This window comes from Falco peregrinus, chromosome 7 (genome assembly GCF_023634155.1).
Source record: "Falco peregrinus isolate bFalPer1 chromosome 7, bFalPer1.pri, whole genome shotgun sequence".
NCBI classification, from domain to species: domain Eukaryota; kingdom Metazoa; phylum Chordata; class Aves; order Falconiformes; family Falconidae; genus Falco; species Falco peregrinus.
Window position 1 is genome coordinate 30,793,909 of NC_073727.1, and position 12,328 is coordinate 30,806,236.

A 12,328-nucleotide genomic window follows, 5' to 3' on the forward strand; every position below is an offset into this window, starting at 1 on the left:
TAAATTAGCTCAGTTCAAAATTCTAATATATTTTTCTTCCCCTAGGAATCTTCTTCATAAACAGCATTTTCATGATTTGAAGCAACAGTGAGTATGAAAGAGGATTCTACCATGTGATATGTCCAATAATTCAAAGATGTATAATGTCAATTGCTTGCTTATTCATTTTATTATTTACGGCTTTCACCAATACATTTTATTGCTTTGAAATGGCACACAGCAGGCAGGGCTGTGCATTTATAAGTCAATTGCCTGTTTTCTTCACTTTAAGTTACTTCCCTCATGCTTTCACTGTTGAGCTCATCTAATGCAATAAATACTTTTCTTCAGCAATCTTTATAATTTATCAAATTTATTGTTCATCCAAAATTCCAATGAGTTTAAGATTTGCATTTTTTCCATTATTATTGCTGTTTTGGAGATGGCAGAAAACCATGGCACTTCTTTTTTTAAATGTTATTTATTAGTTGATTCTGCTTGCTTAAATATCCTTCATACAGGATTTAAATATGTATTACAAGATGCGTGAAATGTGAAAACATACAGTCAGAAAAAGGACAGAATAGGAAGGTCAAGTTCTTGTTAACAATTTATTTAAATACTTCTGCCATCTTCTTACCCTGAGATCCTCACTGCTCTCTAAACTGTGCTTGAAAAAACCAAAATCTGAACAAAGAAGAGTGTTCATTTGTTTAAACACAATAGATAAGAATGTTTTGAAAGCAATAAGGCACTTACTGCTTTTGGACTTAGGATGTGTTATACAGACAAGCTGACATGTGAAATGAAATACGAATACCTAAATTTTTAAAATGGAAACATTGGCCACATTTAACTACTATGATACCTATGCATCTGATCACTAAAAGGATGATTAATTTCTAGGGGAAAACTGATAATTAACTTTTGTCTGAAGATCCATTTTTCCCGCCCCTTGTATACATCTGTTAGAGTCTCTAAGAGCACCAATGCTCTTGCACTAAATGTACTTAATGCTGTCTGCTACCAGAAGGCTAGTTTTAGTCACATGCCTAAAACAGTATTGAAAGAATAGCATGAATCAAAGCAAGTAATTCTTAAAATGTTATATTATATATTTCCTGAAAATTCTAGAATAAATATCTATCACTCCTGACAAGCTTTTTTCTGTCAAAAAAGGAAGGGAAAACAGCACAAGTAGTAAGGAAACAGCTGCTCTGAGAACAAGAGCAAAGCCATGAGCAAAAAGGGGACAATTTCTGTCACAGGACTTTTTAGTTAAAATCCTCCTTAAAGAGTTCTAAGACCATTATATCTTGCTGTTTCTCCTGACAGTCCATAAGCAAGCAAACTTTTTAGTAAGTACTTTCTATAGTCCAAAACATTGACATCGTGCAGCTATAAGTACGTTATCAACAATTTAAAAATCTGCAGAAGCCTGTCTTTAGTCTTGATCCTTTCTGTAAGCAGTTGTAGAGAGCCTCAAAACTCCTGTCAAGAGGGGAAATATACTGAAGGAATAAAAAAGAGCAGCAAGTCCTCTGGATGTTCTCGTCTGTTAAGCGTAATGAATCTTGTGTTCCTACATAATGCAGCTATACTATCGCTACGTGCAGAACACCAGTGCAGCTGGGTGATAAATATCTTAAACATGACAGCTGACAAAAGATGTAAATAAACTGCCTGTTTAGTAATTTTTACACATTCAAGTTATAGGCCATACCTTCTCCCCTGCCCCCCCAAATGTATGTAGGGGGAATACTGGGTTCCCTCTACCAACTCTTTCCTTGTAAGACAGGCTCCCACTGCAGCACCCTGCCTCCTCTACTTACGTGTTTCCTTCAATGCCAAGAAGTTCTCAAGTACTGAATGTTCAAATCATTAATAGATTTTTGGCTTTACCCAGTATGACAAACTGTTCTAATTGAGTTGTTGCAGTTCTGTCATTGTCCACATCAGTTATGTAGTTTTTAAGATCACTATGATCACAAAGCAAACCACTTCAAGCAACTTAATGGAAACTGCAATCAGCACAGACCAACCACCAGACTGTCACCACACTCAAATAGACTCTCAGGAAACTCTGGAGATGAAAAGGGCCTATCTGCCAATATCATGTTTTCAGTTTGCTAATAACACTTTGTTCTCTCCCTCATTTCAATGAGAAAGGAATCTGCATGGATTTGTTCTATTTATCTGAAAGGCTGAAATCTTGACAGCTCTTAAAAATATTCACTACTTAATGCTGACAATTAAATATCCCCACCCACCCCCCAAAAAAAAAAAAAAAAATCAGAGCCATAGAGCTTCCTTTGGCAGAGTACAAACTGAGTAAATCAAGGCTAGTCTAAAAAGTTAGCAATGTGAAAAAAAGCAAAAAACTACAAAAAAATATTAAAAAGTGATCCTATACATTTTCTGTTGTGAATACTCAAAATCCTGAGGCCAAAAATTACGTTTTCACCTTTTGATACCCACAAAAGGTTACTGCGTTCTTTAGTCATGCAACCCAGGCTAGCAGCAGGCTGGCTGCAGTTGAAATTTGGCAGAGAGCAGCCCTGGCACTGCTTCACAACACCTATACTTTTTGCTACATCCATTGTTTCTACTTCCACACGCTAGGTTCTCCAGAGATCACTCGTTTTCTTGTTACAATCTTCTGAGCAGTTTTTACCCAGTCAGAGAAATTAAACAATCTAAATGTCTAAAAGTAAACTCCCCTGTCTAAAGCTAAAACTGCAGATCACGGTGGCTTTACCTCTCAGATACCAGAGGGCCACCGAGGGCTGTACTGAACCAAGCTGCTTGGGAAGGGCTGGCAAGGGATTCTCCCTCTTTTAAGTTCCTCTGGGCTGAGCTACTGCTCTCCTTACAGCCTTTAGGTATGCCACTTCTCTAGAAACACACTGAGGAGGGGATGAAGGCAGCATCAGAAAGAGGAAGAAGAAATATTTAAGGTGCAGAAAGCTTGCAGCAGTGGCCATAAATAAATGTAACGTGAAAATTTGGAAAAGATACCTCGTCATCAGACACCAGGTGTGAGACAACCTATTAACAGGAGTAGTGGGAAAATTGCCCTTCAACTTAGAAAATGAGGGCTGACACGTTCAAGAGGGGAGGATTTCATGCAGTTGCATGTGACACTGCTGTTGCTAGACTGGATATAAGTGAACCCACAAGGTCCATTTTCATTCTGAATTACCATGTTCTCTTACTAAACCTACTCAGTTGTGTCTCAGAGATCAGCTGCGTTATCTGAAAAGAGTGGGATGGTTCCTCTCTTGGGTACTTGCAAAGACTGATAGATCATTCTATGGGCAGTTACATCCTCAAAATATGATTAAAAGCTGAATACATGTTTGTTCTGTACCTAAATGTTGCATGCTATCCATTGTAATCAGTTTAAGAAGATCTCTTACTTCCTGTATTATGTGAAGCAGGACATTATATGCATTGCTTTTCAAAAGAGAAAAATAACTTACATTAAAAATACATTCACTTGTCTTTTTGTGCAAATTCTAGAGTTTACGAATCCCCCCTGACAGCCTTATAAATACATTCATATTATGCTCTGGTATTCAAAATAACACTATCTCTGTCCCTTTTCCCATAAGAAATAAACTCCTCTTTAAATGGCGTCAGCCAAATACCCATCTTATTCAAGGCAAGCAGAAAAAGTTTTTAAATCTAGTTTGACATCTTAGTTATTACTTTTAACTTAAGCCATAAAACAATCTATGGGTGCTACAAAAATTCTAATAGAAAGAAGTCTTTGTTTTTAATATGAGTTACAGAAAAATGTAAGAAATAACCCCAAAGCTTCATCTAAATAAATTTCAGCTTTTCACAGTGAACTATAACTCGTCATATATTCTCATTTGTGGTTTCTGGATAGCGGATAATATTGATTTAGGCATCAGACCTTCACATTGCTCTTTCAGAATTTGGTGGGTATGCGCTGAACTGAACGGCCAGGAATAATCATGCTCTTCCCTTTGGCGTAGTCTTAAAAAGATTCTGAAAGTGTCAGGGGAAATTTATCTAAGAAAATACGAAGCAGACTCGGAATGCCCAAACTATGTAGGCTTAGTCATAAAGCAAGACTGCAGCTTGGGCAGACACTTAAATTAGCTTTAATTTAGATAAGTAAGGGATCGATAGCAATAAAGCCAATATCAGGATGGATTGCAAAACAGGCTAGTTACTCTGGAGAATAACCCGACATCTCAATGGGGCCCAAGCACTCTGCAGTTTCGGTGAGACTGCAACTTCCCCGCTGTTTTCTGAACAAGCTACGTGACAACATCCAACTGTACCTCCACACGCTGCGTATACACTTTCAGCTTGGGTACAGATGTACCTCGGTATAGAAAACAGAGAACATGAACACCATCACTCAGAAAATACTGGAAATAGCATTCAGCCAGCAGCACGGTGAATCCTAGCACACATGTAGCGATCATTCAGCCCTCTCAAACGCTGATACTCTGGACAGACATAACGCTTGGGCTGCTTAAGAGCTAGTACTACTAAAAATATTAAGATAATAGGTACTTTAAGTCTAGTCATATACAGCAGAGCTCAGACCCTGCCGTTGATATTGCCACATGCGGTGCTGCTGCTGACTGGGCAGTTCTGCTCCCCCAGCTCAACCCCGAGCAGGGAGAAGTGGCTGCCCAGTGTGGTGGCCATCACCTCTTCTGCTCCCTGTGGGGAGCTCAGGAGCCTAAGACAACTTTTGTACCCGAGGAGCTTGTTATCCTGGTGTAGCTAATGTGTGAGTTTAAACAAAGCCACGCTGCTGCACTCCATACGGACTCCCCTCGGAGCACTCCTGGCCCTCTTTCCCGATGACCAGGCACCAGCAGGCAGCTCTCCACCCGCTGGGCGGTGTGGGCTGGCTCGGGGCGGGGGGCAGGCACACTGACCCTGTGCAGCTGACATGGGATGGGACACCCGCTCACGGGGCATAAGGCAAGAGGAGCTTCCTGACGTACCTCACTCCGGCTGTGCTCAAGTCAGGGGATGGGGAACCTTCAGCCTTAGTTGGGGCAGCCCAGCGCTGGCCATCAAGGCACTGGGCTCTCCTGGGCTCTCTGTTGTCAATTGGGATCAATGTGCCCCTGCTGCTCCCCAGCAGAATGGGAGGCACTTGCTGTCCTGCCAACAAGGGTGATGGTCACACCACAACTGGGATAGGCTACCTGAGGTGGTTTCCAGAACAGCTGTACTAGCAAACCCACCTTTTTTTTACTGCATGCTTGTATGCACTAGTGCTTACCCTGTGTAAGACTGTCTTTAGAAGAAAAACCTGATATTATTAAGACAGTGGGAGTAGAAGACTAGAAGCAGCTTTGAGGTGTTTCCAAATGCCTTCCGTGGCAAGATGAATTGATACTGTATTCTCAGACACTTTGTTCTCTCTTTTTGGCTGCCAACCTAATGGCTGAGCTATTACAGTATCACTGTTCTTATATTATAGGCCCGAATGCACTTAAACCTGATTTAAAATCCACCTTCTGCTCTGAAGCTGAAACCACGTTAGCTGTGAAAATGAGGCTGACTGCATCCAAATCTGCACTTACAAAATTAAAGGCTGGATTTTCTTAGCAGAGGATATTTGGCCGTCAAATTTACTACCACCAGAGATCACACTCTCCCTTAAATCATTACATATGACTTAAATCATTGCATATGACTTTTCTCTCTCATGAAAAAAAAAAAAAAAAAAAGATACTTGCAATAAGCCAGGGCTGTATTCTTTTAATGCCACCCCTTTTTGTGGTATGGGAAGTAAAAGGAGACTTATGTCTCTTCCCTAGGGACAGCGTATTTCCAGATGTACAAAAGAATTAGCAGATACTGCTTAGCATCTTGAAGCCTTGTCTGCAGAGGCACTGTACATACATAGAGTTACTAACAGATAAAAGTTCTGACCCTAGAGAGCTTCCAGTCAAAACAGATGAAAGGATGGGGAAAAAAGAAGTAATATTATCCTCTTTTATATGTATATATATATCTCTGAAAGCAAAGAACCAAGAAAATAGGTCATTTGCCCAAGACTGGAAGGAAAGTCTGTAAATATGAATTTAAACTTAATACTTCTCAAACCTCAATCTGGTGTCATAAAACCATTATTTCTCCCAAAACAGCATATTAAGGAAGTAGCATCAATAACAAAGCAAATTGCATATCAGAAGGATCGTAAATAAAATACCACATAGATATGTAAGTATGAACAGTTCTGATTTTTGAAAACTTTCTCTTGTGTCCAATTTGAATAACTGGCTGTTTCACAGAAGCTGGCAAATAGATGCCTCTTGTAACAAAAAGTCATTGTGCAACAAAAAAAATCTATTTTCACTTGTAATTATCTACCATAATATATTGAACCCTGTGTTGACCACAATCAAAATATTCTAATGGCTGAAATATGAGGTCAAAACACAAGACAGGAACTCCCTCCTGGATATAAGGAAAAAGGACAAAAGGAATATATTTAGGAAAGACTGAGGAAAAAAGAACTGAATTTCTACCTAAGAGCTACTTATAGATGTATTTTTTTGTTGTGTATTGTATACTTTTCTGCTCCAGTATTGGAGAGAACTGACTGTATTGCAGTTGGAAAACAAATAGCTATATTTCAAGACTTTCCCCATTCCCAGCGTCTGTATTCCTCTAGCATTTATATTTGATGAAGCCTTTTTAAAAGAGAAACTAATTCTTTAAAAAACACACACTGTGGTGGCAAAGATATAAATCTCTCACATTGTCCCCAGTACCTGTCTCTTTAGGATTATTATAGATCAGATTATTATGGAAAGGAAGATTTAAATATCTTACTTACCTGAACAGCATCATAATACATTTTCTTGCCTTCTTCATCTGTCTTGTCCGACATCAGCCATGCCTTGAGCAAATATTCATAAAAGCTATCCCCAAGCCCTCCAATGGAGACGTGATCTTAAGAGGGAAGAAAGAGATTGAACAGCAATTTCATCTTCAGCCTGGACAATAAAATACAATTACAATTTCAAACAGGGAATTTAATGATCTCTTCCTACAACAATCTTCGATAAATGCAAACCTGGAAACTCAGGAAAAACTTAACTGGTATATAGAGAGAATTATTTCTTTAATTGCTTTTTCATCAAGCTAAAGCATCATAGTTACCTAATATTCACATCGTGCCACAGGAGTTCATGGCAAAGCAACAAGAATTTATATGTTTAACATCTAATTCATGTAGTCTATCCCACACAAAAATCTGTTAATCTGAGGGGTTTTTATTCTAAAAACAGGGAAAAAAGTAGAATTAATTAATGCCCCATTTAAGTCACTTTCTAAATAAGGCCAAAATATTTTAGCTCCTTACTGCGGACTTGAATTTCAGGTTATTTAATGGTATTTCAAAATGCTGACCCATATGTTTTAAAATAATACTACATTTTTGAATATCTGGCTGCTCTCAGAGCTCAGCAGTCGTTCTGGAAGGAAAAAAAAAAAAAGAAAAAAAAAAAAAAAAAGAGTGCCACATCTACACAGGATTACTGCTATCACATTGCTTTATTCTGCCCTGCACTTACAGATGCTGTGATTATTTAACTACACACATTTCGGACATGACCCTGCAAACACTAGCACCACACAAGTCAGACTGTTTGATGTCAGTTGCACCAGTGATGTGAAAGTGATGCTCTCAGCTGCTTGCAGAAGGTTGCACTCACTTGCTGTCCTAAGAGGAGCCTAAAAAATTCCTGGCTAAATTTTAATGGGCTATCACAATTTCAGCATAGATTGCCGTAACACTACTACAATTATATGTGTGTGTGTGTAGTGTTTCTCTAAGCTCCATTAAACTAAGAACACTAGCTAGAGGTTTTCTTTTTGAAGTTGGCGCTGCCTGGTAACATTAAGGAATTTGGCATTTATCAAGCCTTCACTGAAAAGTTTTCAAAGTGCTTTATCTACTCATGTATAATCGTCAATTTTACAGTGAGGAAGGGGTCCGCTAATTCGACTCAAGACATCCAGGGTGGAGATGTGGTTACATATATCACACAGCAAGCCCATGAGTCATACTGCAAAATTCTGGGCATGAGAAAAGCAAAACATGCATGGAGTAATCCAGGCTTGTAAAGTGAGATGCAGAAGGGTTAGTGGTACAGAGCTCACACTTCCCAGCACCTAACTCTGATCTTAGCCTCAAAGTTATGCCTCTGTTGGTGGAATTCAAAAGAACACAGATATTTTATTTTTAAACTCCTTATTTTAAACTCTTCTAACGGAATACCTCCTTTCACCTTCTGAATAGGTTGCAAAGCCATGCAAATGTAGAAGATAAATTTTGAATAGAAAAAAGGGTATTAACAGTGCCTTTTCCCTCCACTAGACTGTGACATAAATAGTTTAGTTTTCCAAATGTATCCTGTCCCTTTGCCTAACTAATACATTGTACCATGAAACCTCGGTTATAAATGGCTTTCCCCCACCCCAGCTCCTCTTTTGAATGAGATATATTAAATTTCTGGAAAGAATACACCATTTATTTAATTAAATGTTCATGATCCAAAAGGAAAAGAGGCTTCTTAAAAAAATGGGAACATTTTCTATGATCGAAGGCTGATCTTTGAACAGCAGCATTTAAATGACCTTTACGGTTTCCTAAATAAATTACCATAGAAACCTCTGACATTTGCAAACTAAATAGCACAAGCACAGTTTCATCAATAATAAGCCCTGTTATTATATACATTATTGCAGTAGACAAATCCAATTGATGCACGCTGCGGCAAATCACTGTCAGTTTACTGTCAAAATAACAAGGGCTAAATGAATTTACAGGAACAATGGCAGTGATCCAGCAGTGTCCTTCACAGTTACAGCACTACTAGAGAAGAAATGTTCAGAAACCATTCCTCCCTCCCCACTTGATGTGTGAGAAAGAATACTTCTGTCTTGTACCAATCAAGAGTCTAAGTCAATTTTATTTTCCTGTTGTAATCAACTGAAAACAGCCTAGAAGAGCAATCTCAAATAAAACATCCCTCAAGTCTTACATTCTGATCTGCTATGGGAAAAAAAAAAATAATAAATCAGTGTCTGCAAACAGAGGCAACTGAAATGGAAGACACAACATGATGGAATTTGCTTTTGATGCTTCAAAATGCTAAGGGCTGACCTGCATCACCATCCGCATCCATCATTCGCATGTGCAGGAAGCGATTTCTTTGTTAACACTACATCCTATTGGAAAGCAAAGCTTGTATAAACTGTAACTTTTCCTGTGCACACCAACAAAAACTAGCAATTAATGTGAGCGAGGAGTATGTAAGACACAAATATATTAATATACGGAAATGGCAAAGGCCATAAGGCAGAGTAAATATTTGACTGCTTTAAAATAAATTAGACAAAGCCACTAATGGTGTCAGCTACTAGAAAGACCTGCTCTCATGCAGCTCACCAAAAAGCTGTGTTTCTGTGGCTGACAGAAGCCGAGCAGGGAAGTAACTGGCCCTGGCTCACAGATGCTGAGTGGCCTTCTAACCAAACCCTGTTCCTACTGCTGTAGGATCAAGACTTCCAGTGGGACGTTTCAATGTTTTACAAAGCTGTGCTAAACAAACATGGATAACAAGCGGGTATACATCTCTCATATCTGTAAGTGGAAGTTAGAGTTTATACCAACATGCCAACTGGAGTTGATGGTTATGTATGCTGGGCTGCCACAGGCCTTGTGACATGGTGACCTGAAGGAAGCCCTCACAGGGTAGCAGACTAGAAGGCTTTTTAAAATGACAAGCACACTTCTAATTCATAAAGGGAAATGGCATTTGCCTTGATGGGACAATACAACTGAGCAGCACCACCTTTTTGGACATCTCTTTAATTCAAAGAGTGAAATAAAGCATTCAGAAATCTCTTTTATTCAATAAAACACTTGCTCTTTGCCTTTGTGAAAGTTCTCTTACCCATCCAGACTGTAGCCGGTTCCATAAGGACTCCAGAACCTCACTTCCACCTTAGCTGCATCCTAAACAATTATATTCAAAAACTTCTTCAGTCCTTTCCCTCCCTTGTATTGTCTAACCAGCTCCAACACTGGTAATCTACAGGACCATCTCATCTGTGTGTGTCTTTTCAGACCAAGACAGCATATCTTGCTTTTTTTCTTTCAATAACGTAGGGAGGAAAAAATATGAGAACATTGAATCACATGAATGGGATGGTGGTAGACTGAATCTAAGAAGGGCAAAGTGCAAAAGAAGTAGGGGCTCTAGAATCGTGACCCTGCACACTATGTAGGCTTTGAACAGGTTATGAAGATCGGAGAAGGCAAAGTACAAGAAAGGTCTCAATCATCAGGAAGGGTCTAAGAAGATCAAATACGTCAAGCATTTTATTTACTCTCTCCCTTCTAATCTTGGTCCAGAAATGGTTCCAAGGGGATTAATGCCATGACACAGTTCTGTTTAGTTTGCTTCCTCAGTTGTTGGCATTAAAATTCAACAGAAATCACAGCTAGTATTAACTGGAAAGATTTGTTTGATTTTTTATTTTTTTTTATCTTCAGTAGAGCCACACCGCTCTAAAACATAGAATTTGATTCAGGCAAGCTGATAATGTTTCCTTAAACATCTACTTTAGAAAACACTTTATATTTTTGAATAGAAGACTTTTGTAGTCTACAAATTCCCTTCCAAACGGATACATATTCAGACATTTCCCTGCTTGCATAAGCCATACTGAAAGATCAAAAAAAGGACGGCAAGTAGGATTATTATTTTTATATTTGTAGTATTTGTTACTTTGTATAGAACCTCAGATATAATGTGAGCTTTTATACTTTACGAAGTTCTTTATATATATATATATACAAAACCCATAACAATGGTTGAAAGAGGTTAATGACTGCAAACAGCACACTGATAGACAGGTCACAGTACCAAAGAAGTGATCTACTTACGCTGGCCCCATTGGCCGCTGCTTGGATTTAGATAGTTGGGGTAAAGGCCCTCTGGTTTATCCAATCGATTTAGAACTTTTCGAATATTCATTACCTGTTGGAAGGGTACAAAACACTGAGCACTGATCCATTTTCCCCCCACAAAATAAAACAGCGCGGGCACAAAAGTCTTACATTGCAAATATGCCTAAAAATAATAAAAAAAATAGTCTTATTCAACACATATACCTGAATACTTCTGTGCAATCATATTACTATTAAAAAAGATCTCTAAGCTGATATCATCATATAAATGAGCTCCTCAAAACCTCTGGAGTTTCTCTGTCAAGTATCAGTAATGAAACAACACAACAGAAGCAAGCTCCGAAGCTCAGGACTTGCCATACAGTGTATCTCGCCCCTCCACAGGACACTGAAATTCATGGAGGCTAGTTGCCTTAACTAAGCTCAGCCACTTCAGCACGATGTTCCTCATATACCCAAATCAGAAATGCTATTAAATATTAAGCCTATCACCTAGTTCAGATGCAGAAGAGAACAGTTTTGCCTGGAAAGGAGAGAGTACTGCTGGAACTGAGATTCATACAAGCAGCTTGCCCAGCAAGAGCCCACGCAGCCCTGAGCACTCCACTGGCACTGTTAAGGAGCTTGCTACAAATGAGAGGCCCAGGGAAACAATTACAGCCCAGATGCTCTGCAGCTGGATTCACCCAGCAGCACAATCCATTGCAGAGCACATGAAATTATTTATACTGAATTTTAACATTCACAAAAAAAAGCAAATGGAGCAACTTGGGAGAATGAAGATCCTGAGCACCACAGACCAGAAATCATAACAAAAAAGTACTGACAGGTTCATTATAACACCCTGCATGCTTAGAGATCAAGTGAGCTAGCTGCTGAGAAAGAAGATAAATTAACTTACACCAAGCCACAGAAGGGTTTCTGTTGTACACAAACTGCCTTCTGCAATGTTGACACTACATTGCTAACAGTCATTGCACAAATGCAGACTGCAACGAGTCCTAGACCACATTTAATGAATTCTTCCATGCAAAGCTTATGCTTATGTTTCTTCTTTTTTATCAAGCATACCAGCCCTGGAATGGATTGCCTTGGAGGGCTGTGGAATTGCAATCTCTAAAGGGTTTTAAGAGCAGCTTACACACACAGATTTCCAGCATTTTGCAGCTATAGCTTGATGCCACTTTGGAAGAGAACCATAGGCTAGGATTTTTAATATACATACTTTCATCATACTTTAATTGTCTCTTAGTAGAACAGATGTTATACATTAAATTACCATAAATGTCAAAAGATAATTAAGTTTTCTAGTATGTCTGTTTCTGGCTGTTTCTTGGTGCTGTCACACTCCCCATC

General features: G+C 38.9%; 1 protein-coding gene across 3 annotated transcripts in view; it reads right to left on the reverse strand.

The window, feature by feature from the left end:
• Positions 1–12,328, reverse strand: part of MAN1A1 (mannosidase alpha class 1A member 1) — a 151,699-nt gene that overhangs the window by 17,541 nt on the left and 121,830 nt on the right. For all 3 annotated transcript variants that reach the window (XM_055811199.1, XM_055811198.1, XM_055811200.1), the window contains exons 7-8: positions 10,949–11,042; positions 6,827–6,942 (exon numbers count right to left, since the gene is read on the reverse strand). In XM_055811199.1, the coding sequence (XP_055667174.1) occupies positions 6,827–6,942; positions 10,949–11,042 (210 nt within the window). The remainder of the gene's footprint in view (positions 1–6,826; positions 6,943–10,948; positions 11,043–12,328) is intronic.